The following is a 26,060-nucleotide window of genomic DNA, read 5'->3' on the forward strand; positions in this document are numbered from 1 at the left end:
CAGTTTAACACTTTCCCAAGTTCTGTGAGTCACTTTTTTTTTTTTTTTTTAAAGATTTTATTTATTATTTGACAGAAAGAGAGAGATAGTCAGTGAGAGAGGGAACACAAGCAGGGGGAGTGGGAGAGGAAGAAGCAGGCTCCCAGCAGAGCAGAGAGCGCGATGCGGGGCTCGATCTCAGGACCCTGGGATCATGCCCTGGGCTGAAGGCAGACGCTTAATGACTGAGAAATCCAGGCGCCCCTCTGTGAGTCATTCTAATAAGTTACTGAATCTGAAAGGGTAATGGAACCTCCCAATTTGTAGCCAGTAGGTCAGAAATGCAGGTGGTTTGTGGACTCCAGAGCTTGCAGCTGGTGTCCGAAGGGAAGGGGCTTCTGGAAAACTATGTCCTTAACCCATGAAGTCTGCCGTAACTCTGGGTAGTTAGCTTCGGACTCGCACTGTAAGCACCCACTCAGAATGAGCCAGGCCCTGAACCAGACACTTAGCTACACTAACAGACATGGTTCCTGTCAGCATGGCACTTACAACCTTGTGGAACAGAAACAAGTAAAGAAACACACAATTACAAGTTGAAGAGTACACTCCATTTCAGGAAACAATATAATACATTCCGACAAAGGCTACTTGTGGGAAACCATTCAATATCAACCAGATCTGACTACTTGAATACTTGTTTGACGGGGACAAAGCAGCAATTTAAGACTCTTTGGAAGACTGGGCTTTCACATCTTTTGAGGTGCAAAGGTGTCTGAGGAACTGTCAGACTATACAGAATGACGTAGTTTCCAGGCGTTTCCCTAATCTGAAAACAGATCAGGGCCGCAAGGGCACGGGCGCTGGTAATCTCCTACTCAGAAGTGGTTGTTTAATCCCCTCTGCCGACCCCCACACTGAGAAACGTTTGGTGCCTTCAACCAACAGCAATTTGGCATCAGAAAATGGAATGCTAGATGTTTTAGTTTTTGAGACAGAAAATTTCAAGCAGGCTCCACGCCCAGAACGGAGCCCAACGTGGGGCCTCGATCTCACGACCCTGCGATTATGACCTGAGCCCAAATCAAAGAGTTGGAAACTTAACCGACTGAGCTACCCAGGTGCCACAGAATGCCAGATGTTCTCAACTAGCTTTGAATTCCTACCTCTCCAGACATAAGATTTAGAGTGCTAGTGGTACATCACAAAAAAATTTCTTTTCGTGTTTGCACATCTGCTGGTCTACTGAGATTACATAAAAGCGACCATATAGCAAGTTTAACAAGTGAAGGTCAAGGGGAAACCCTTACCATGCACGCTGTGCTCCAAATGTCGGCCGGGGTGTTATAGCCGGATCCTAGCAGAACTTCCAAGGAGCGGTACTGCCTTGTTTGAATATCTTCAGTGAAATGTTTGTGCTGAGTAAATGGAGAAGGAAATAGTACATTAAAATTCACTTATTCTAAAAAGTAACAAATCATGAAAAAAATGGAGATTAAAATAAATCTCTTAAGTTTTCCTCAAACTAGTCTTCATTTAGCTAGTTTCCTCAAAGTATCATTTTGATGCTATTAGCTCCAAACAGTACTTTGCTTTCATACCCCATCCACTCCAAATTATTTTTGCAAAATATAAGTTTCACCTTAATATACATACACAGATTAGGGAATAACAATCACTTTTTAAGAAATGGAAAACTATTACCCCAAGCAAAAATTAGGTTGGTCATTTGTCTATAGTTAACAATATTGGTGAACTGTCAACTTTTTAGGTGTAGCAGGTGTCAGGGTTACCTGAAAGAATCATCTTTCAGAAAGCCATATTTAGGAATGAAAATAAGATACCAGGGATGTAGTTCAAAATAATCTGGAGTGGGTGGCAGAGTGGGGGTATAGATGAAAACAGACTGGCAATGAGTTGATAATCGCTGGGCGATGTTAGTATAATGACATAGGGTTTCGTGTTCCCTTCTATTTTAGTATAGGTTTGAAGTTGGCCATAATGAAAAATATTGCAGAAAAAAGCTTAAAATGAGTTATAGACACAAAACAAAATCCAGATAATATTAAAAAACATGTAACAAAAAAGTGTGAAAGATGATTTTTTTTTTTAAAAGATTTTATTTATTTATTTGACAGAGACAGCCAGCGAGAGAGGGAACACAAGCAGGGGGAGTGGAAGAGGGAGAAGCAGGCTCATAGCGGAGGAGCCTGATGTGGGACTCAATCCCAGAACGCCAGGATCACGCCCTGAGCCGAAGGCAGACGCTTAACGACTGCGCCACCCAGGCGCCCCGAAAGATGATTTTCTAATCCTACTGGAATTCAAAACCTAGGAAGATCATTTTTTATTTATTTAAGTAATTTCTACACCCAGTGTGATGTAGAGAACTCATGACTCCAAGATCAAGAGTTGCATCTTCCTCCAACTGAGCCAGCCGGGCACCCCAAGGAAGAACCAGCCAGGTACCCCAAGGAAGAACATTTGTGGAGGGGAGATACTAGGCAGAGAACGCTTCAGGTAGAAAACCAGTTTTGACCAGAGCTCCAAAGGGCCAATGACTGATCAAAAAGAGCAACTCCTGTACACCCTGGTAGAGGGAGCATCACCAGTAAAAGCACAGAGAGACATCTGCTAGAGCCACATGCGTTTAACTGCTAGGAGAGAGTCTGCATTTCACCTGGCACCACTGTGTGTTAAAGCACAGGACAGTGTGCTGCAGCGAGACTGACAAGACATCTGAGGACACCATTCCAGTCATGTTCTGGTTGGTGGCCGGTAATGAAAATCTGAACACTGGTCGTAGAAATAGAGGGAAGAGTAAACCCAGGGACAGTCAAAGACAGAATAAGCAGAATTTAAAAATTCAACGGCTCCATGTGGGAGACAGTAGGAAGACCCAAAAGGAACTCAGTGGCCGAGGCCTAATGGGTTAGCTGTCTGCTGACAAAAACAGAGAGTGAGAGACTTAGGGAAGTGGTTTTGCAGGAAAACAATGGGCTCAGATACTGAGTTTGAAGTGGAAATGTACTGCGGGTGATTATGATACTATGATTTATAAGACATATATAGCTATTCAGGTGTATAAGTCATTCAAAATGCATCTCTTATACATTTGGTCTTTAACCACTCTTTTTGGCTACAACTCCCTAAGCCCCAGGAGTTTCTGGAGCAGTAAGAGCAAAAGGGAGTATATTTGTTATATATGGTCTCATGTCCTCAGTTCCTGAAAACACTTCAGAGCTGTAAAGGTAAAATGGGTATCTTACTCTTAAGCCCCTTTCCACCACAACTGAGTTCATGTTAATGAGCTGACTTTTGGAAAGCACCTAAGAATGGGCGCTGGTTGCTAGAGGAACTAACTAACCATGAACAGAGTCCCACCCTCTGATTTTGGGCGGGGGGTGGGGGGGTGGGGTGGGGAAGAAAGGCTAGAGATTGAATACTCACTAATGGTCGGTGAATTAATCAATTATGCCTATGTAATGAAGCCTCCATAAAAAATGCAAAAGGAGGGGGTTTGGGAAGCTTCCACACTGGGGAACCAGAATGCTTCCACATGCCATGGGGGAGGGCCCCAAGCTCCATGAGGACAAGCTCCTTTGAGACCTCACCCTATGTATCTCTTTCTCTGGCTATGGATTTGTACCCTTTAATATCCTTTGTAATAAATCAGCAATGTAGTGAGTAAACAGGTTTTTCTGAGCTTTGTTAGCCATTCTAGCAAATCAATCAAACCCAAGGAAAGGGTTGTGGGAATCTCTGATTTATAGCCAGTTGGTCAGAAGTACAGGTAACAACCTGGACTTGTGATTGGCATCCTGAATTGGAGGGGGTTGTTGGAACCTCCAATTTAGAGCTGGTTGGTCAGAAGCAAAGGTAACTTGGGCCTGCAACTGGCCTCTGAAGTGGAGAGAGGTCTTGTGGGACTGAGCCCTTTACCTGTGGACTCTCATTTTTCTCCAGGTAAAAAATGTCAGAATTGAGCTGAATTCTCAGACTAGTGTCCAAGAATTGCTTGGTGTGGGAAAGCCTTCACACACACACATGGACTTTAGAATTGGGTCCAGACCTCCTTTTCAGTGATATATTTAGAACAAAGAATATGCTATTCAAGGGAGTTGTCTTTACTCCTTGTGCCTCACTACTGCCTTAAAAAGATGCTGTAAATGATAAATGAGGTCAAGAATCAGCAGGTGGATCAGACACAAACACACACATCCACTCACTCCTAAAACTCCACCTTAGTAAGAACTTAGTGTTAATTTTTAAAGCATAAACGGACAAAGACAGAGAATGAATGACAAAGAAATTAGAGCAATAAAATTTGCAAGTTGAAAAACAGATCACTGGTAAACATCTTAGTGGATCCAGGAAAACTGAATATGCCACTGGTGAAAGCTGAGAAGCACGAGGACGTATACCATAGTACTCCTTGCCTCAGCGCTCAGGGTTTGGCAGTATCAGGTATCACTGCAAGTGAGGGTAGGATTTAACACAGAAACACTGCTTTAAACATCTTTTAAAGGGGACCTGCCTGGGTGGCTCAATCAGTTAAGCATCTGACTCCGTTTTGGCTCAGATCACGATCTCACCACCCTGAGATGGAGCCCCAGGTCAGGCTCCATGCTCAACGGAGAATCTGCTTGTCCCTCTCCCTCCACTCCTCCCCTTCCCCCCACCTCGCACTTTCTAGTGAGTTCTCTAAAATAAATAAATAAAATCTTAAAACAACATCTTTGAAAGAAACAGGGCTCCAGAACACAGGGCATGATGCACTCTAACAGCTTCTTCCCTGGCCAGACAGGTCATTTGGAGGTTTTCTCTGGAGTGGGTAAAATAGGGTCTCTGGAGGATGCTCCACACAACTGAGTGGAGAGTATCATTCTGAAAACAGGGCAGTCAAGTGACTATGTAACTGCATGTTGAACCCCATGTTTTCCTGCAGAAAGAAGGCAACAGACATCACATAGGAAGAAAAAAATGTCAAAAATGGGATAATAAATTATATCCTCTGAGAGATAATCAGAGAACCAAAGAACTCTTGAAAAGTAAAAATGTAACAGGAGAAATGAGAAAAAATAATGCTTATAATAACTAGTCAAGAAATCTCCCAGAAAATAAAGTAAAAAGAAAATGACAGAAATAGGAGAGAGGTAAGATAATACCTGTCTAATACTTGAGGAATGAGATTTCAGAGCTAGGTAATAGAAACCAAGGAAATATAAGAAAAGGAAAAACCCAACCAACCAACCATCCAATCAAATAACAAAGAAAGAATCAAAACCAAAGAACCAGAGTTTCAAAATTGAAAGCACACACCAGGGGCGCCTGGCTGGTTCAGTTGGAAGAGCGTGTGACTCTTGATCTTGGGGTTGTGAGTTCAAGCCCCACGTTGAGTGTAGAGATTGCTTAAATAAATAAACTTAAAAAAAAAAAAAAAAAGGGCACACCAAGTCCTTAGTATGATGGATAAAAACAGACCCAAGTGAGGCATAGCACTGTGAAATAACGATCCTAGAGACTTTCACAGGGGAAAAGGTTTTGTACACGGATCAAGAATCAGAATGGCAATGGTCTTCAGCAGCAACAAGTTAGGGAACTAGAAGATAATTGAGCAATGACAAACATTCTGAAGGAAAATTATTTTCAACCTAAAACTTTGCATGCGGCCAACTGAGTGTGAAAGTAGGACAGAGACATTAGCAGACGTGCAAGGTGCACCCTCCCAGTCTCACACACCCCTTCTTGGGAAGCTTCTACAAGTTGTATATACTCAAAAACAAAACAAAACAAAAACCACAAACAAAAAACAAAAAAATAATCATTTTACAGTAAACCAAGAAAGATGACCAAAGAGACAGAAAGTAGGGGATATAAAGAAAGAGTAAACATAATCTCCAGGATGATGGTGAAAGGAAATCCGATTGGCGGTAATGCCGCAGGCCTACGGGACAAATCCAACAGGTGAACACAGTTTAGGAGACTCCAGGTTCCAGACAGAGCTCTTCAGGAAGAAGCTGAAAGGATACTCAAGGTATCTGTATGCATTAAAGTATACATATTTACGCCACTGGGTGAAAGCGGGGGGTTGAATTAAGTAATAAACAGTACAAAGATGACTAAGCAAATGAAATACAGTGTTAGGCAGAAATGGAAAGAGAATCAAGATATGCTCAAGATAGTGTTGGGTCCCAATAATGCAAACACGGAATGATTAGCCAAAATTATATTAAATTGGGAACATGGGGGATGGGTGAAGTGATGGTACGTAAATCCTGTATAATGCCTAAAACTGAAAAAAAAAAAAAATTGGGAGCAGTACAGCCAAGTTATTTGTTAGCAATATGAAGGTAAATACTGTTGTGTGGGGAGTAAAAAACTGGCAAAGGGAGGGGACAGATTTTTGAATCAAACTATATACATACATAAAGATAAGTATATAGTATTTTAAAAAATCAAGCAATCTGAAAATCATATCCAATTCCATTACTGAAGGCCAGATGCTGCTCTGTTGCAGAGATCAGTAAGATGTGGCATCTGACTAGGATCCAGCAGGACAAGACACTGATGTCTAGTTCACACTGTGTCCTAGTACCAAGGTCAGAGCATGTGCCAATATATTTGCTGAAGGAGTAAATGAATGAAAAGAAGGGAAAGTATAGGGACACATTTAGCATAGGGACACATTTTTTAAAAAGAGAAGAGACACGTAGACAAAAAAAGAGAGAGTTGGGGCGCCTGGGTGGCACAGCGGTTAAGTGTCTGCCTTTGGCTCAGGGCGTGATCCCGGCATTATGGGATCGAGCCCCACATCAGGCTCCTCCGCTATGAGCCTGCTTCTTCCTCTCCCACTCCCCCTGCTTGTGTTCCCTCTCTCGCTGGCTGTCTCTATCTCTGTCAAATAAATAAAATCTTTAAAAAAAAAAAAGAGAGTAATTGTGGTAGTAAAAGTGATGTGAAAAGTCGCAGCAGAATAAAGAAGTGTGCTAATTGGGTAAGAAAATAATGGAGGAAGGTGTTCTAAACACAAAGGCCCAGAAGCTTGAAGCAGCTGATGTTTGTACCATGTGATATCTGTGACAGAGCCAATGTGCTTCTCACAATTCATTTACTTAAATATTTATTGAGCACCTCCTAGGTACCAGGTTCTGTTCTAAGTACTGTGGATACAGCAGTGAACAAAAAAATCTGTTGTGATGGGACATACATTTAGGGAAAGGGATAGTAAGGAAACAACCATATAGTATCAGACTGTGTGTGTGGTAAGTGCTATGGAGAAAAAAAATTGAGGGGGGAGAGGAAGACAGAGACAATACATGAATGAGTATAATAAAGGTGTATGGGTTTGGAGAATGGTGGTTTGCTAATTATTTTAGGTGTTCAGGGGAAGATCTCCCTAATGACAGCCGAATAGGTACTTGAAGAAAATGAGTGAGTTGTACACATTATCTTGAAAAGAAATCCAGGCAGAAGGAGGACACCATTTGCTTGGTGGTGTGTGAGACATGGTCAAGACTTCGGCGTTCATTTTGAGGGAGGTCACTGCAACTCACATTTAAAAGGATCACTCCGATAGCTGTGTTGACAACAGTCTGTAGGGGGCACGGGCAGCTGAAGGGAGAGAGTGAGTAGGCTACTGCACTCATCCAGGTGAAGACTGGCTGGCCCAGACCAGATTGTGGTATGGTGGAGTAATTCTAATTACTTGAAAAGTTTTTCCCCTTTCCTACCAGTCAGTATAAGCTCTGACTTCATTTTTTTCTAAAAGGTTATCGCAATATCCTAGAAGTGAGATCCTTCTAGGGTATGAATCATTAGGTACAGGATGCCATACGGAATAGAGAATTTGAAGTATAAAAATAAATGTAAAACCTATTAAAGTGGATTTTAAATAATGCACAGTTTTTGCTTCAGCAATCTTCAACATTCCTGTTTACAAAGTATATGACTCCGAGTAGTTCATTTGTGCAAATCATTCTACTGTAGATTTCTGAGGTGTCCATTAAAAACAATGCCCTCCCCCAAATTCTTAACTAGGTAAACAACAGTATTAACAGGACACTATACAACAAAAATCCATTTTTAAAAAAGCACCCAACTTTTGACTTAGGAATTCTATGTTTAGGTCATGTCCTAAGGACAACCACACAAAGATTCATGAGTAAAGATGCTATCACAAAGAGCTATCAAAAATGTGTAAAAACTAAGTACATTAGAGAATACTACATAACCAACTGAATTTGATATAAATTTCTGGTTGATAAAGAAAGTGTCCAAAATATGTTAAATGAGATAAAAGGTCACAATCAGTAAGTCAGATTCCAACTTTGAAAATAACGGGGAAGTATGAACATAAGCATCGTTGAGCATGAAAGTGAATTAGGATACAGATGAAACAAGACTGGCCAGGAGTTAACATTACTGAATCTGAGTGATAGGTACCTGGAGTGGGAGTGGGGGCTGCTTTATTATACTACTCTCTCTACCTTTGTAAGTATATTTGAACTTTCCTATAATGGAAGATTAAGAAAAACGTGAAAAAATAGTCACTAAAATGTTAACTGGCAATCTGGGTATAGACCCGCAGATGTTTTCTTCCTTCACACATTAAAGTTCAAATTTTCATGCATTCCTAGTCACTTCAAAACACAGCACTAAGGCAAGTTTAACTTACCACCCAACACGCATTTCCAAGATCAGCAATCTTCACTTGGAGCTTTTCTGCATTTTTTGGCTCAAGGGGATTAACAAGAAAATTTCCAGCAGTGGATTTTCCTATAGACAAAGGGTATCATTAATAAGAGTGTTTAGTGAACACAAAAATACCCAAAGGTTAATAAAATTCTCTGAAGCAATATACCCCAGGCCTTCAACTGGAAAACTTCACTAAATTTTGTAAGATAAAAAGACTACAAAAACAAAGCTGGGGGCATCATGATGCCGGATTTCGAGCTGTACTACAAAGCTGTGATCACAAAGACAGCATGGTACTGGCACAAAAACAGACACATAGACCAATGGAACAGAATAGAGAACCCAGAAATGGAACCTCGGCTCCTTGGGCAACTAATCTTTGACAAAGCAGGAAAAAACATCCGGTGGAAAAAAGACAGACTCTTCAATAAATGGTGCTGGGGAAATTGGGACAGCTACATGCAAAAGAATGAACTTGACCACTCTCTCACACCATACACAAAAATAAACTCCAAATGGATGAAAGACCTCGATGTGAGACAGGAATCCATCAAAATCCTAGAGGAGAACATAGGCAGCAACCTCCACGACATCGGCCAAAGTAACCTTTTTCATGACACATCTCCAAAGGCAAGAGAAACAAAAGATAAAATGAACTTGTGGGACTTCATCAAGATAAAAAGCTTCTGCACAGCCAAGGAAACAGTCAAAAAAACTAAGAGGCAGCCCACGGAATGGGAGAATATATTTGCAAATGACACTACAGATAAAAGACTGGTATCCAAGATCTACAAAGAACCTCTCAAACTCAATACACGAGAAACAAATAAACAAATAAAAAAATGGGCAGAAGATATGAACAGACACTTTTCCAATGAAGACATACAAATGGCTAACAGACACATGAAAAAATGTTCAAAATCATTAGCCATCAGGGAAATTCAAATCAAAACCACACTAAGATACCACCTTATGCCAGTTAGAATGGCAAAAATGGACAAAGAAACAACAAATGTTGGAGAGGATGTGGAGAAAGGGGATCCCTCCTACATTGTTGGTGGGAATGCAAGTTGGTACAGTCACTCTGGAAAACAGTGTGGAGGTCCCTTAAAAAGTTAAAAATTGAGCTACCCTATGACCCAGCCATTGCACTACTGGGTATTTACCCCAGAGATACAGACGTAGTGAAGAGAAGGGCCATATGCACCCCAATGTTCATAGCAGCATTGTCCACAATAGCTAAATCGTGGAAGGAACCGAGATGCCCTTCAACAGATGACTGGATTAAGAAGTTGTGGTCCATATATACAATGGAATATTACTCAGCTATCAGAAAGAATGAGTTCTCAACATTTGCTGCAACATGGATGGCACTGGAGGAGATAATGCTAAGTGAAATAAGTCAAGCAGAGAAAGACAATTATCATATGATTTCTCTCATCTATGGAACATAAGAACTAGGAAGATCGGTAGGGGAAGAAAGGGATAAAGAAAGGGGGGTAATCAGAAGGGGGAATGAAACATGAGAGACTATGGACTCTGAGAAACAAACTGAGGGCCTCAGAGGGGAGGGGGGCGGGGAAATGGGCTAGACCAGTGATGGGTAGTAAGGAGGGCACGTATTGCATGGTGCACTGGGTTTTATACGCAACTAATGAATCATCGAACTTTACATCGGAAACCGGGGATGGTGACTGTATGGTGACTAACATAATAAAATAAAAAAACATTAAAAAAAAATGATGGACATCTCTTTAAAGAAATAATAAAAAAAATTAAAAGCTTAAAAAAAAAAAGACTACAGCAACACCCTCAGTTTATACAGTTAAATCCGACCTCTGCCTTCAGAGCAAGTGACAGGCTGTGCACCCACTATATGACCAATACAATTCAAAATTAGCTAAAAATTTATACATTGAAGGTAACTTGGGAACCTGCTATGAAGCTTTATTTACAAAGACATTGGTAGATTTAGAGTAGAAATTCATGAATATGCTATTCAGGGAACGAGTCCTGGGGAAGTATGTCTGTTCAGGTACCTTTGTTGTCCAGTGGTCCATTCTGTTCTTGCTCTTGCTCGTCCTCACAGGGGATCTCTGCCCGAATGCTTTCTTGAAGTTGGCTGATGTCCTGTTCACTGAATGACTGGTCTACGTTTGGTGAAGCCTGGCACATCATGGTATCTGACACCTCAGAGGTTACAGGTGTGCAAGAGTCTGTTTCTTGAGATGTGCTGCTGTCTCCATTTTGGGAGCTTAGGAAACTAGGTTCCTGCTTCAAATTTTGGACATCACAGTCATTAGCATTATGGAGATCCTCTTTAAGCCTCAATGTTTCTTTATTACTGTTTTCAGTATAATTAACGATTTCAATTACTCCATTGCAATTAATTTCTGCTGCACCACCCTCTACACCACGTTCCATAAGTGTTTGATCCTGGTCAATGGTACTTGACTCTTCTAAGGAACAAACAGACAAAAAGGATGTATGTGTATGTGTATGAGTGAAAGAACAAAAAAATTTCTCCACAAGATTAAAAACGTTTTCTAGAACTTATATAGGGTGACATAAAAACATGACTGAACATCTAAGACCTATTGATGGAAGGACAAAAAGATCTTCTTATCCTTACTCAACTGCAAAATGAAGTCTATGTTCCATTTCCACAGAAAAGTCAGAAATTACATTTGAATATTACCTGCCTGACATTTATGAAGGTTCTATACTCTTACTGTATAAGGACACCCCCAGAGATGTGTTGTATGCATGAAACCACTATATCATAGAACAATGATAAATTAATGTTAAAGTAAATTTTTGTGTATGCTCTATTTATACCAAGTTTTTCTTGGGTCATTTTATTAGGTGGGTTCTCTTTCAAGGGTCTTTCAACAGGACTCTCTGATTCTTCTTGCTTGTTTGGTCTTTTTTGCCCAGGGCCCGACTCTTTCTCCATTTCCTCAATTTCCTGCATTCGCTTCTCTAGTAATTCTGCCTGGCGCTTCTGCTTCTTCTTCAATTTCTTCTTCTTATTCTTTGACATTTTGTCAGCCTGGGCGGAGATTACAAACAGATAAAGCCTTCAGGTGGCTAATCCATTACCCCCAGTTGGAGATAACTGTTAACTTTAATATTTCCTAATTAAATTTCACTCTTTTCCTAACATAGCACTTAAGTTTCTCATTAACTTAAACAATGTGGATACTCTTATGAAACCAAATAGAAACAAACTTAACAATAAATTTTGGTCCTCTGAGCCGTCTGTGGGGCTGGTGTACTCTCAGACACACTCATGTTTATAGAAGCCTCACCAGTACAAACTTGTTAAAGATGCGTGGCATTTATTGGAGAAAATATAGAAGCGCAGGAATATTTTTTTCTTTGGTTTTCAAACTCTATACAAACTGTGATCCCTAATAGAAGAATCCCTGCCCACTGCCCATAGATCAGAATTAAACATAGAAACACCTTATACTTACTGGTTTAGGCTGGGGCGCAGTACTGACTGAAAAGAAAAGAAAACCAAGTAAGAATCCTGGCATTCAGCAGGCCATATAAGTTTATGTTATAAACTACTGTTTTTAAGCAACTTTGGTAGAGGTACCATCTTTTAAAAAAGAATAATGCATATGAAAGTTGGCAAATTTAAACAAGTTAAATTCTTCTCCAGATAAAATCCGTATATGCAAAAAGCCAAGTCCCCATTTCTGGTTTCCACTATTAATGCTGCAAAAATCTCATTCCCACATATGCTTAAAATAGACAATGACAGGCAACAACCCTCATCCCCACCCAGAACCCCCATCTCTTAATTCTTTCCCTTGGCGCTGGTCAGTTTTAAAAGAAGCGTGGCATTAAGAGCTACATAGTAATTTGTAACATAGCATGTTATGGATATTAGTTTACATTAGGTGGGAGGTAGAATCTTCCTTAAAAACATTTTTTTTCTTTAATTGTGGTAAAAGCCACACAAGGTAAAATTTCCCTCTGAACCATTCTTAAGTACACAGTTCAACAGTGTTAATTACATTCACATTGTTGTATAATATTTCTAGGGCGTTTTCATTTTGGAAAAACGAAACTCTATGCCCATTAAACAACTTCTCATTTCCCCCTTCTTTAGTCTTTTTTAAAGGAAGCCTATGATAATTGACATTTCAACTTGAGATCAAGAAAGTTCCTCCAAAAAAAAAAAGTTCTTCAAATATAATAAAACTACTAAAATTAAAATCTATACCCCAAATGGCAAAAAAATCATCATAATCATAGCCATCATTTATTTAGCACATAATACTGCGTGGCAACCTATGAACTGCTTTAACATGGAACTAATAACAAAAATTCCTGCATGAGGAAAAGGAAGCCAAGACACTTGCTCAAAAACACCCAGCCAATGATGAAGCCAGGATTCAAACCAGGTCTGTCTACTCCAGTGCTTAAACTCAAGTTCTTGATAGCAAAGTTATCCTGCCCCTGCACAGATCACACTGATCTATAAGCAAGCATGTATGTGTGACCATAGTCAGAGGTAAACACATCAAAAACGGCCACCGAATCATAAGAGAAAATATTTTAAAACAAAGAACATGAATCAGCTTTTACAGTATACAAAATATCTGTACCCAGAAGACACAATTTCTAGACTTTTTTCTACAGAAGAGCAAGACTAAAGATTAAAAAAGTCTTGAAGGCTGAGAGATTTCTTAATAGTACTTAATACTTAAGTACTTGCTGTTATTTTATTGTTAAGTGAATGAGTGATGCTTAACTGCCTGGTAATAGAATAAAAATAGGAACTTCTCAACTTTTTTTTTTTTAAAGATTTATTTATTTGAGAGAGAGAGAGAGACAGAAAGAGTGAGCAGGGAGCCTGATGCGGGGCTTGATCCCAGGACCCTGAGATCATGACCTGAGCCGAAATCAAATTGAGTCGGACACTTAACCAACTTAGCCACCCAGGCGCCCTGGAACTTCTCTTAACTTCTAATGAGATCCAAAGTACTCAAAGAAAACATACCTGCAGATCCAGAAGGTGGAGGAGCTCCAGATCGCTGCCATTCTGTTGCTTCTGCAGCCAGTCTTCGGATATACTGCTCGTTCACTGACAACAAGATGTTTTCTGGTTTAATGTCAGTGTGGATGATACGGCACTTGGTGTGTAAATAATCCAGACCCTGTAACACCTGGATGGGAATAGAGCAGTAGACTTGCAAACACAGAATACAAGTCTTTCTGGAGAAGGAAGAAATCACAATACAACATTTAAAAAAATAAAAATATAAAAACAATATGGTACTTTTCAACAGAGAATAAAGCATTTTAAGTAAGGCACAAAGAAACTTCCCCAGAAAGATTTACTTGTAAACTATGAGCAAAGGCAAGAGCTTATAATAAAATTTTTTAAAAAGCTAATTGTTTTAAAAAGCTAATTGTATTTGGAGATATTTAATGAAGAACATAAAGGCTGAGAATAAAAGTCAATATGCTCTTTAAATGTTGAAATACAGGTGATGAAAGAGATTTAGATATCTCTTAATGCAAATTTCCTTGTTGAACTGAGAGAACTGAGGTCTCTTGATTTCCAGTTTAGAGCTCTTCCTACCAAAACACATTATCCAAACAAATTATTTGCCCTTTGGAGTATGAATATTTTTCCTGAGAGTAAACTTCTTTATTGTAAAGCTATTTAGAATATTAGAAAGCATCCTAGAATAATGTTCTATAAAGAGACAGTAATAATTTGACATAGCAATTCCCTATTAATATATAATCAATATTTGCAACCAGAACTTCCAGATAAGGGCTCCAAATTTCCAGCACCAGTCACTGAACACATCTTCCCCTCTAATGATTATTATAGGAGATGAATCTGGGAAAAATGGTTTATTGCGAAAACACTTAAAGACAGAATAAACACTAGGGGCTGAATAAAACACCTAATTTTGGCAATTAAAAAAAATCCCTAGTTTTTAAAATAAAAATTCTATTGGATATAAGAAACTCCTGACACTTTAAGAATATAAAACAATCACCACATAGAAAATATTAGGATACATACTTGCTGGATAATTTTTTTGACACAAGGCAGTGGAAGCCCTTGATAATTGGACTTGATGATCCACTTGAGCAGATGATGCCCCAAAACTTCAAACACCATGCAGATATCTAGGAGTTTGTTAAGGAAGGAAAAGGGAGGCACAAGAGAAGAAAGACGCCAGGTAAAATGTGTTCTACTCCAACGATATTGTTACTGTATTATTCTTTCAGTATAAAAAGTTATAGAGTATGACTAAAAAAATAACTAGCTGTTAATATACTGAATTCCAAAGGCTAATGAATGCTTTAGTTACTGAAAACATTCAAGAAATGGAAAATTCGGGGAGGGGGTGGTTTACTGATAAAACTATGCACATTAAAACACTCAGAGTAAAAGAAAAGTGAAGCCTGCACATTCAATTAGTGAAAGCACTAGCCTTAAGTTGTTGATTACTTGTCCCCCCAGTGCAAAACTAATGCTCAGGGTAACAACTCCTACTCTCATGGTCTCAAAGCAAGAAAAAATAACTTCTGCTTTAGCTACAGGAGATAATGTACCAAAACTTAACCTAAAAAAATGTGAAGGCCAGTATTTTTTAAAAATAGGAAATGGACTATGTTCTGTAGTTTAACAGAACTAATCTTGATTCTAGTGCCACCGAGTGTTCTCTTTATGTATCAACATCCAATCACCATAAGCAGGAGTAACTCTATGAGCCTACTAGTGTGCAGGGCACCGCTGGGATTTTAGTATGTTGCTACCTTACACCTCCAGAAATTTCTACATATGGGAAAAGTCGAGATATACATATGTAATAATGTAATAGTGCCCAGACTTTTCCTTTAAATAAGATTTTCCACTAAAGGAAAACCTGGGCTCCTTGAGGAAATGGCCAAATTCTAGATGAACCTGGAAACCTTGCTATGTGAACAGTAATGGAATATATCAAGAGGAACAGCTTGGACAGGACGCCACTGGCCAAGTTGAAAGCACTTTAAAAAATGAAGTTATGCATTAACTATAAATAAAAACTGAACGAGTACAAACAGATACCTTAAAAAGTATGTGTTGTGGATAGGGAAATATCTTTTTAATTTTTTTAAGATTTTATTTATTTATTTGACAGAGACAGAGACAGCCAGCGAGAGAGGGAACACAAGCAAGGGGAATGGGAGAGGAAGAAGCAGGCTCCCGGTGGAGCAGGAAGCCTGATGCGGGGCTCGATCCCAGGGGTCTGGGATCAGGCCCTGAGCCAAAGGCAGACGCTTAACGACTGAGCCACCCAGGTGCCCCTCTTTTTAATTTTTTAATTATTTTTAATTTTTAAAAAGATTTTAATCTTAATTTTAAAGTAATTTCTACACCCAACATGGGGCTCAGAATCACGACCCTGAGACTGAGCCAGCTAGGTGCCTTTGGAAATATCTTTTTTAGAGAAAAAGTCAAGTAATAGATATACAAAGAAAGACAGAAATAGAAAATCACCATTTTATAATTAATATAGTAATAATTGATTCAAGTAAGAGTCAACAAACACTAAAACTACCGAGTTAAAGATTGTTGGGAATAAAATAACAATGTCACAATATCACCCCAGATTGCTTATTAATTATGAAAGGACAAAGGTACTTCTAAACAGGGAAATCGGGAAGACTGTGCCTTAACCTAGTGATCCAACTTAGTACCCACTAATGATAAAGCACATACTGATGTCAGGTACCCTCTGTATGTAATACACTGAGAAGAATAAAACATCATCCATGTAGTACATGTGACAAAAATAATCTGGATTTAATTTTCAGGAAATCATCAGACAAATCCAAATTAAGACACAAAATATCTGCTCTGGATTCTTCAAAAAAAAAAAAAAAAAAAAAAAGGTCGATGCCATTACAGGAAGGCAATGTTCTAAATTAAAGAAGATTAAAGGGACATACTACCTCAGGGAAACACAACACTTTAATAAGATAGCATTTCAGATTCACTAGAATAACTAAAATAAAAAGACTAACATGACCAAATGTAGGGGAGGATATGGAGCAATTAGAACTCTCATATTTGCTAATAGAAGTATAAAACGGTACAACCACTTTGGAAAACTGGCTGGCAGTTTCCCAGAGTTAAACATACCTAGGAACTTCTGCTTCTGTCAAGATGGAGTTAACAGGGCATACATTTACCCTTTTGCTTAAAGTAACAACAACAAAAGCAGACAAAATACATAAAACAACAGATTTATTGACCCTGACATCAGGCAATAAAGGCAGTGATCCTTGAGAAAAGAGAAACAAATGAGCTGAATCCTATGATTGCCCCATCTTACCGCCTTGAGACTTTCCAGATCCCTTGAGTTTAAGGGAAGGAGTTAAGAGTCTTGGGAGACCAAGGCAGCTACAGAAAAAGAGAACCTTGGAGATCTGTGGAGGGATCCCCTCAAGTATTTAGCAGAGTACTAATCAACGTAAGTATACAAAGAAACTACCAGAGGCAGGGGGAAAATATCACCTGAAGGGATTAGAGGGAATAGTGGCCAGCGTCCCCAAAGGGCTCCAACAATGTCTGTTCTCATCAAAAGTGCTAGACAAATTCATAGTCATAGTCATGGGCCAGAAATATACCCATACCTATAGTCAATTTGTTTATGACAAAGGAGCCATAAATATATATTGGGGAAAGAACAAGTCTCTTCAATATACATGGTGCTGGGAAAACTAGTCAGTCACATGCAAAAAAATGAAACTTGACCACTCTTACACTACATAAAAAATCAACTCAAAAATGGAGACTTGAATGTTAAGACCTGAAACCATAAAACTCCTAGACAAAAACATAGGCGATAAGCTCCTTGACACTGGTCTTGGCAATGATTTTTTGGATTTGACACCAAAAGAAAGAAAAGCCAACAAAAGCAAAAATGCACAAATAGGACTAAATCAAACTAAAACTTCTGCACACCAAAAAGAACCCATTAACAAAATGAAAAGGCAACGTAACGAATAGAAGAAAGTATCCGCAAACTATGTATCTGATAAGGGGTTAGTATCTAAGGAACTTGCACAACTCAATAGAAAAACATTTTATTAAAAAATGAGCAGAGGATGTAAATAGAAATTTTTCCAAAGAAGACATACAGATGGCCAACAGGGACATGAAAAGGTGCTCAACATCACTAATCATCAGGGAAATACAAATCAGAACCACAACAAAATATCACCTCACACCTGTTAGAATGACTATTATCAAAAAGACAAGAGATAAGTGTTGGTGAAGCTGTGGAGAAAAGGGAGCCCTTGTGTGCTGTTGGTGGAAACATAAATTGGTGCAGAAAACGATGGAAAACACTGTCAAAGGTTCCTCAAAAGATTAAAAATTGAACTACCATATAATCTAGCAATTCTACTTCTGAATATTTATCTGAAAGAAATGAGAATGTTATCTCAAATTCATTAAGTTAGCTGCATCCCCATGCTCATTACAGCATTATTTACAATAGTCAAGACACAGTCCACTGATGGAAGAATAGATAAAGCTGTGGTGTGTGCACACACACTTCTAGTTTAAGATGAATAAGTCCTGGGGATATAATATACAGAATGGTGACTACAGTTAACAATACTATATTGTATATTTGATAGCTGCTCAGAAAGTAGATCTTAAAAGTTCTCATCACAAGAAAAAAACCTGTAACTATGAGGGATGGTGGATGTTACCTTACTGTGGTAACAATTTGCAAAGTACACATTTTTCAAATCATTATTATGCATAACACCCAAAACTAATGCAATGTTCTATGTCAATTTCACCTCAATTAAAAAAACATAAAGAGTAGAAAAATTCATATTCATGGGGTTTTGGGTAGATTATTCAGGAAGGTCTTGCCTCAGTATAGGGAGTAATTAGTCCTCAACTGAACACTACCCTGGATCTACCCAACAAATCATAAATGTACAATCTGAAACGGATCACACCGTCTCCATGTGACATACCTGCATCCCAGACAAAGCTCAAGAAGATTTATGGGAACACAAAGTATCCAGCAGCCAAATAAAAATCACAATGTATCTATCAAAGATTACAGGCAGGAAAAATGCAGGAAAACATAGCTAAAAATTACAGTAATCAATCCTTCAAAACTGAACCAGCACTGACATAGATGTCAGAATTAGCAGACAAGGAAATTAAGCAGTTACAGCTATAGTCCATATATTAAAAAGTAGAGACACAGAATATATATCTATGTATAGATATTTATCTATATCTACATAAAAAACACCCAAATAAGAATGAAAAACTCAAAGAAAAAAAAAAGTATGCAACATCTGGAAACACCATCAGATTAGATACTGGATGACTAAAAACCTGGTTCCAATTTTTTTAGGTAATTGTATTGAGGTTATATTTTAAAATCCTTGTCTTTTGAAGATAACATTCTAAAATAATTATGGGTGAAATAATATACCTAGGGTTGGCCACAAAATTAGTAGGCGGTAGAGACAAAACAAGATTAAACAAGATCCTAAAATATGTAAGGGGTCTGTGGAGATTCATTAAACTATTCTACTTTTGTATACATGAAATATACCAAAACAGGGTTTTTAAAAATGCAGATTGTTTAAAAATAAACCCAGAAAACGGGATTTTTAAGTTATTCTATTATGTTCCTAGTTTCAATCTTTGATTTGTTGAGAGAAGCACTGCAATTTGACAATGGTATTTTAATCTGTAAGCAGTGATATAAAAATGACCAAACATTTAGTAGCTTAAGAAACAAAAAGAATTGGATAAAAGGATACATGAAAAAATCTTCTTGGGGAGATGGTGTAAAGAAAAAACACAAAGGGCTGAACACTAACAGGAGTCACATTTAGAGCACATCATGAGTAAGAGGAGCTAGGAAAAGAGGCCAAATACATACTAGAAAAAAGAAGTTTCCTAAAGACATAATAGGTCACATAGATGGCCAAAAAGGATACTTACTCTCTGGCTAATGTCAATAGTATATATAGAACAGCTGTTCCTCTAATCACTCCTCGCCCCTTACCACCCACAGAAAGTAGAATGAACCACCTACACTGAAGTATACTGAAGTCTGCATAACTGACTTTCTATGTTAGGGCCCATTATATTTCAGTATGAGAAGGACAGTGCTCTGGAGATGCTCAGATACAAAGAAAAATACAGATATATGGCTCCATGCAGACATGCTTATGTTGTGAGAAGAGAAGCATAACCCATTAACCCTTAACTCAGTGCTCTGACTTTTATCCTTTTCAATCCTAGTAGCAGCAAATAATGCAGTAGCCAAGATAGTTGGGAGACAAGTAGGAGGAAGAGCAGAGAGAAATGGACTCAGGACAAAGAGAGACTCAGTGGATAAAACTACAGAGAAATTACCTGGTAATATTCGAAAAATACCTTGCAACTTGAAATTCAAACCCACTAACATTTCAAAAGTTAAAAAAAACCCAAACCACCCTTCTTCATTGGAGTCAAATAAAGATACTCAAACATTACTGAGGAGACTATTTAGAATATTTCTAGTTTTATTTGTAACTCTCCCAAATTAACAGAGAGAGTTGGCATGGTAAACATTACAAGATCAAACAATAGGGAAACAGAATCTAACAGCATCCTATGTATATTTTTATATCTTGGTTAGCCTTATTATATACCCCCGGAGTAAGCCATCTACAAAGTGACCACAATAGCCACAAGCTTCTTTTTTTTTTTTTAAAGATTTATTTATTTGTCAGAGAGAGAGAGAGAGAGAGAGAGAGAAAGCACAAGCAGGGGGAGCGGCAGGCAGAGGGAGAAGCAGACTCCCTGCTGAGCGGGGAGCCCGATGTGGGACTCGATCCCAACACCCTGGGAAAATGACCTGAGCCGAAGGCAGACGCTCAACTGACTGAGCCACCCAGGTGACCCAAGACTGTTTTAAAATGGATGATTCTTGAAGTAGTTTTCTTCAGACATCAGGGATATGTGATTTGTACTTCTCCAAGGAAATAACTCACAACTAAACTCAGAATGACAGACAAAATTTTTACACATTATCACCTGTTCTCTCCCTCTTCTCCATTCAAATCTCTTACCATAGTCCACATGATGCCAGAACCATATGCAGACCACCTCCTTAAAAAGAGATAATTGGCAATTAACAGTGTGTGTTAAGAGAAGCTAAATATGCAGGAAAAGCAGAATGAGAGATGAAATGTCTTTCCTTTTACATTTTTCAGTAGTTCATGAATAGGTAGTTTTCGACTCTCCAATCCAACTGCGCTGCCACTTCATCCTTTATTCCGACAAGTCTGATAAGCCTTCATAAGCACGGCTGTTGCAACAACCTCTTAAGCAGCTCACCACATGTCACTCTGATATTAACTTACGAAAGAAATCAGCTAAGGTTTCTTCCAACTCTAAAAATTCTAAAAATCCAGATAAAAACATTAAACGAGTCAGTTTTTTCATTTTGATAGAACACAATCACACCTGTTTAGATTCTAAGCATAACCTATACGCACGACCACTTCAATGTTGAAGGCTGGTAGATAATACAATGTGTTAAATTTTTCCTTGTACAGTGTTTATCATGAAAAATTACTTCCATTAAAATTTCCGTGCGAATTAATAAAAATCACAGAACCTTTACTAATACAAGGCTAATTAAAGAAAAAAAAAGTTTTTCTTCTGACTTTGGTTTAATTTGCCTGGAAAGGAGAAAGAGCCTAAAGCAATACCCTGACAAGTCACAACATATAAACATTATTCACATCTGTGTTCAGAAGTTGACAATAACCCAAAGTAGTTTGATTATACTTTGCCTTGAGAAAAGAGATGAATGCTATTTATATAAATCTGGTTTCCTTTCTTGGAGATAAGGTTATAATGTGATTTATTTTCAAACAGTTCTTAAAAGGATACGTGTTCCATTAACTCCTGATATTTTAAAGTCATCTAGTAGTTGAACGACCATTTCTCTATTTGGATCGTTAGGGTCTGAATTACGAACCTACAGTGGGAAAGAGCAGAATTTAGCAAAAGCGAAAGCACCAAAATAAGCCAAAGAGTGGGGAAGGGAATACCTGCAGCACATATAACAAAGGATTTACTCCCAAGAAAGAGCTCACACGAGGAAAGGAAAAGGAAATATAACTGACAAAGACTATTGCTCTAATTCAACCATTTTTCTACTAAAAGTGTGACTCTCAAATTAATTGCTGGCTACCAGCCCATGAGGAATTAAGGAGCTTTTACAGGATGCAAAACAACCACGAAACCAACATTTATCACAGTGTTTACTCAGCTGAGGTTTTTTTCCCCCCATAAAAAACCTTCTCAATGAAGGAAGGAAGCACTAACAACTTTCGGGCACAGGCTCCTATTTTGTCAGACTGGCACTCAGAAAATTACTTTCTCAGAGCTCTCCTGGTCTAACCCCCTCACTTTACAAATGAAAACCCAAGGTCTCAGAAGAAGTGGAGTGATGAGGTGGGGGATATACTGGCCTAGGGCTGGTTTAGTGATTGATCAGTTGCCCATAACACCCAGTGCTCATTACATCAAGTGCCTTCCTTAATGCCCATCACCCAGTTACCCCATTCCCCCTGCCCTCTAGCAACCCTGAGTTTCTTTCCTATAGTTAAGAGTCTCTTATGGTTTGTCTTCCTGTTTTTATCTTATTTTTCCTTCTCTTCCCCTATGTTCATCTGTTTTGTTTCTTAAATTCCACATGAGTGAAATCATGATACTTGTCTTTCTCTGACTTATTTCACTTAGCGTAATACCCTCTAGTTCCATCCATGTCATTGCAAACGGCAAGATTTCATTCTTTTTGATGGCTGAGTAATATTCCATTATATATATACATATACGTATACATATATACGTGTGTATATATATATGTTTGTGTATATATATATGTGTGTGTGTATATATATGTGTGTGTGTGTGTGTGTATGTATATATGTATATATCTCACATTTTCTTTATCCATTCATGTTTTGATGAACATTTGGATATTTTGGCTATTGTCAGACAACTTTACTTTTAACCATAGCAGGAAAGTACAACATTTCTTGTGCTCTCTGGTACATAAAATATGCTCAATAAATATTTTGAAAGTTTTTTTTGGTGTTTATGATGGGAATCCACCACTTCCCCTACCATAAGCACAGAATTTATAAATATTGTCATCTTCCTGTACCTCTTTTTTTTTTTTTAAAGATTTTTTTAAATTTATTTATTCGACAGAGATAGAGACAGCCAGCGAGAGAGGGAACACAAGCAGGGGGAGTGGGAGAGGAAGAAGCAGGCTCATAGCAGAGGAGCCTGATGTGGGGCTCGATCCCATAACGCCAGGATCACGCCCTGAGCCGAAGGCAGACGCTTAACCGCTGTGCCACCCAGGCGCCCCCTTCCTGTACCTCTTTAAGGATATTGGAACTTTACAACAAAAATTAGTCATGCTAAAGAGTCTACAATTGGTATGTCTTAATTCAGTAAAACTTCGTTTATATGCTTTGTGGTTCACACATAAGATCTAATACTCACTGATTTCAGCAACCGGATTTCATCTAGTGCTGTTTCAGTATAATGTTCAGCACTTTTAACTACTTTCATTGCCACAAACTTCTTCCCCCTAAGAAACAAACACAGGCAGTTAAGACTAATGCCCTATCCTCACTTCAGGAAGGTAAAATTTAGCCATAACTGGGAGGCAGTGACAAAAGTACAAATATTGATTCCATGTTTCCCTGTATTTAAACATAGACTATGTCTACACAATCATGTGTACCTGTTAATGGTACTAATTGGCCAGATGTCATTTATAGGAGGAAGAAAATCTGTTCTCAGGTAATCTTAGCACACATTTTCTCCAAGTTAAAGTCTACCTTCTGAATGCCTCTCTGAATCCAAGTAAAACCATGAAATGGTAATAAATACGGGGCGGGGGGGGTGGGGGAGAGAGCATCAAACCAGAAGTATTCTGTATATCTGCATGTCAAAAGCTAAAAGGTTAAAACCTTTAACACTTTCCTAGAAGAAGCCAGAAGAAATACCTGGGGTGAAACCAAACTGATAAAAAACAAAGTGCATAGATCTCAATTACTGTCTCATCAAAGATAGTACACTTGTAAGTAAACATCCAATGTTAATTACCTGTGATTTTTATGTAGGAAAATTTTTAGACTACATGGTTAAGCAAATCTCTTACCAAAACAAAATACAAGAAAATAATTTCATAGGTTGGTATAGGACATCGTCTAAAAATTTAACTCTACTCCAGTAAAACAAAAAACAAACAAAAACACCCCATGAACTTACATATCATACTTTCATTGAACATTTGTAATGTTTTGAATTTCTAAGTTCCAAGTGGCTTATAGATACTAATGTAATCAATCTTTTGTCTCTAAGGTGATTCTTCCTCACAGGAAAGACAAATTGCCCAAGAACATAAAGATTATCAACAACAAAATATTGATCAAGAAATCGGTGTAGAGCTAGACAGAAGACTGATCATCTCTGGAAAATCAGATGAAAACTCTTAGGCATCTCCTAAGTAATTCTTTGGCAGGACCACTACAACTTACTGAATATCCCATGATAACCACACTGTTGAAAAGTGTCCCCAGCCCAACTTTCGGATCACGTGATATCTCCCATTGAATAGATCTCCAATTTTCACAAGATGATAACCTCCTGGAAGAAACAACAGGAAGGAACAGTCACTTATGTAGTAAGAAAAGATAGTTCACATTCCATTTTTCAACATCTATACACCGTTTATCAAACAAAAATGGTTTCTTCCATATAACCATTTGAACAGAAAAAAATTTTAAGTCAGCCACACAGTATTACTGAACTCATGTTATAAAAAAATTCTTAGGGGCGCCTGGGTGGCTCAGCTGATTAAGCATCCAACTCGTGATTTTGGCTCAGTCATGATCTTGGGGTTGTGAGATCGAGCCCTGTGTTGGGCTCTGCACTCAGCAGCAAGTCTGATGGAGATTCTCTCTCCCCCTCTGCCCCACCCCCTTCATGTGTGTGCATTCACGCTCTCTCTCTCTAAATAAATCTTCATTCTTTAAAATAAATAAGTCTTTAAAAAAAATCTTAGAGAATAAGATTAATGATTTAGAGTAAGCAAGTGATGTTTTGTTGAACAACCAAGTTATTACTTAAAAAAATAAGTCATTCTTTTTTTTTTTTTTATTTAAGATTTTATTTATTTGTGTGTGAGAGAGAGAGCACGAGCACACACACAAGCAGGGGGAGGAGCAGGCAGAGGGAGAAGCAGACTCCCCACTGAGCAAGGAGCCCAATGAGGGACTCGATCCCAGGAACCTGGGATCATGACCTAAACAAAAGGCTAATGCTTAACCGACTGAGCCATCCAGGCATCCCAAAATGAGTCACTGTCAAACAAAAATAGGGTTATGTATCACAATATTCCTGCCCCTCAATAATCTAATAGATTTATCTAAACATATAAATGTTTATAAATAAAATCTATTTATAGTTGCAGTCTCAGGATGTATTTTTATGAGTGAGATTAATGAATTCCATTTATTTAACTTAAAAAAGAAAAGAAAAGAAAAGAGAGTTTGTTTTCCTAAAACACAACACAACAAAACAAAAACAAGGAAAGCCTGAAAAGGCTGCCAACAGTGGCAGGAATCATGATATTTCTACGTCTTTGCTTAACACAAACCAGGTTCTCCCAGATGGTAAGATACACTCTGATATCACCTGCTATTAAGTACCTATAATTCCAGTTTAACTTATCTTAGCAATCATTACTATGAGAAAAAAGTAATGAAAAGGTTTTCTAAAAAGTCTATATACCACATCTCATCATTGGTTATTTCTGGGTGATACAGTGTTACAGATGGTTTTTATTTTCTTTTTGTTAAATGTTATGTCTGAAATTTTCTAAGGTAAATATGCACTATCATTTTTAAAAAGAAAAAAGGTAAAAACAGATTTAATATAAAACCAAGCTTTAATAAATTAAATTGAACTGAGGGGAAATATTATTTCTTATACCTCAAGTAAAGGATGCAAGAAGCAGAAAACATCAAAACAGCTTACACTCATAGACCAAATATTTAGGTGAGGTACTGCATACACATGAATCATGTCTTACTTGGTATCTTCTTATCAAAAGTCTCACCTTTACAATAATCATTGGGATCTTCTTGCTCATCATCATCAGACCCCAGAATCTCCTCTTCCTGCTCTGGTAGATCACTTTCAGAGTGGGGAGCAGAGCCTCGGTGCTGAGTTTCAGATCTAAGAAATAATACAAACACGTTCACTCCATATGGACAGAATAAAATAGGAC

General features: G+C 38.2%; 1 protein-coding gene and 1 long non-coding RNA gene across 2 annotated transcripts in view; both read right to left on the reverse strand.

The window, feature by feature from the left end:
- The window catches only part of SRPK1 (SRSF protein kinase 1), an 80,826-nt gene that overhangs the window by 11,399 nt on the left and 43,367 nt on the right, over window positions 1-26,060 (reverse strand). Inside the window, 11 exon segments of the mRNA XM_026482739.4 lie at window positions 1,290-1,397; window positions 8,657-8,757; window positions 10,716-11,135; window positions 11,515-11,728; window positions 12,156-12,181; window positions 13,694-13,859; window positions 14,735-14,841; window positions 21,635-21,722; window positions 23,264-23,351; window positions 24,307-24,415; window positions 25,890-26,008. Coding sequence (XP_026338524.3) covers window positions 1,290-1,397; window positions 8,657-8,757; window positions 10,716-11,135; window positions 11,515-11,728; window positions 12,156-12,181; window positions 13,694-13,859; window positions 14,735-14,841; window positions 21,635-21,722; window positions 23,264-23,351; window positions 24,307-24,415; window positions 25,890-26,008 — 1,546 coding nt within the window.
- Window positions 20,433-21,599, reverse strand: LOC130542214 (uncharacterized). The gene is made up of 2 exons (XR_008956589.1): window positions 20,941-21,599; window positions 20,433-20,845 (listed from the first exon to the last, which is right to left on the reverse strand). It is a non-coding gene; the product is annotated as an uncharacterized LOC130542214 (long non-coding RNA).

Source organism: Ursus arctos, unplaced genomic scaffold (genome assembly GCF_023065955.2).
Source record: "Ursus arctos isolate Adak ecotype North America unplaced genomic scaffold, UrsArc2.0 scaffold_31, whole genome shotgun sequence".
NCBI classification, from domain to species: Eukaryota; Metazoa; Chordata; class Mammalia; order Carnivora; family Ursidae; genus Ursus; species Ursus arctos.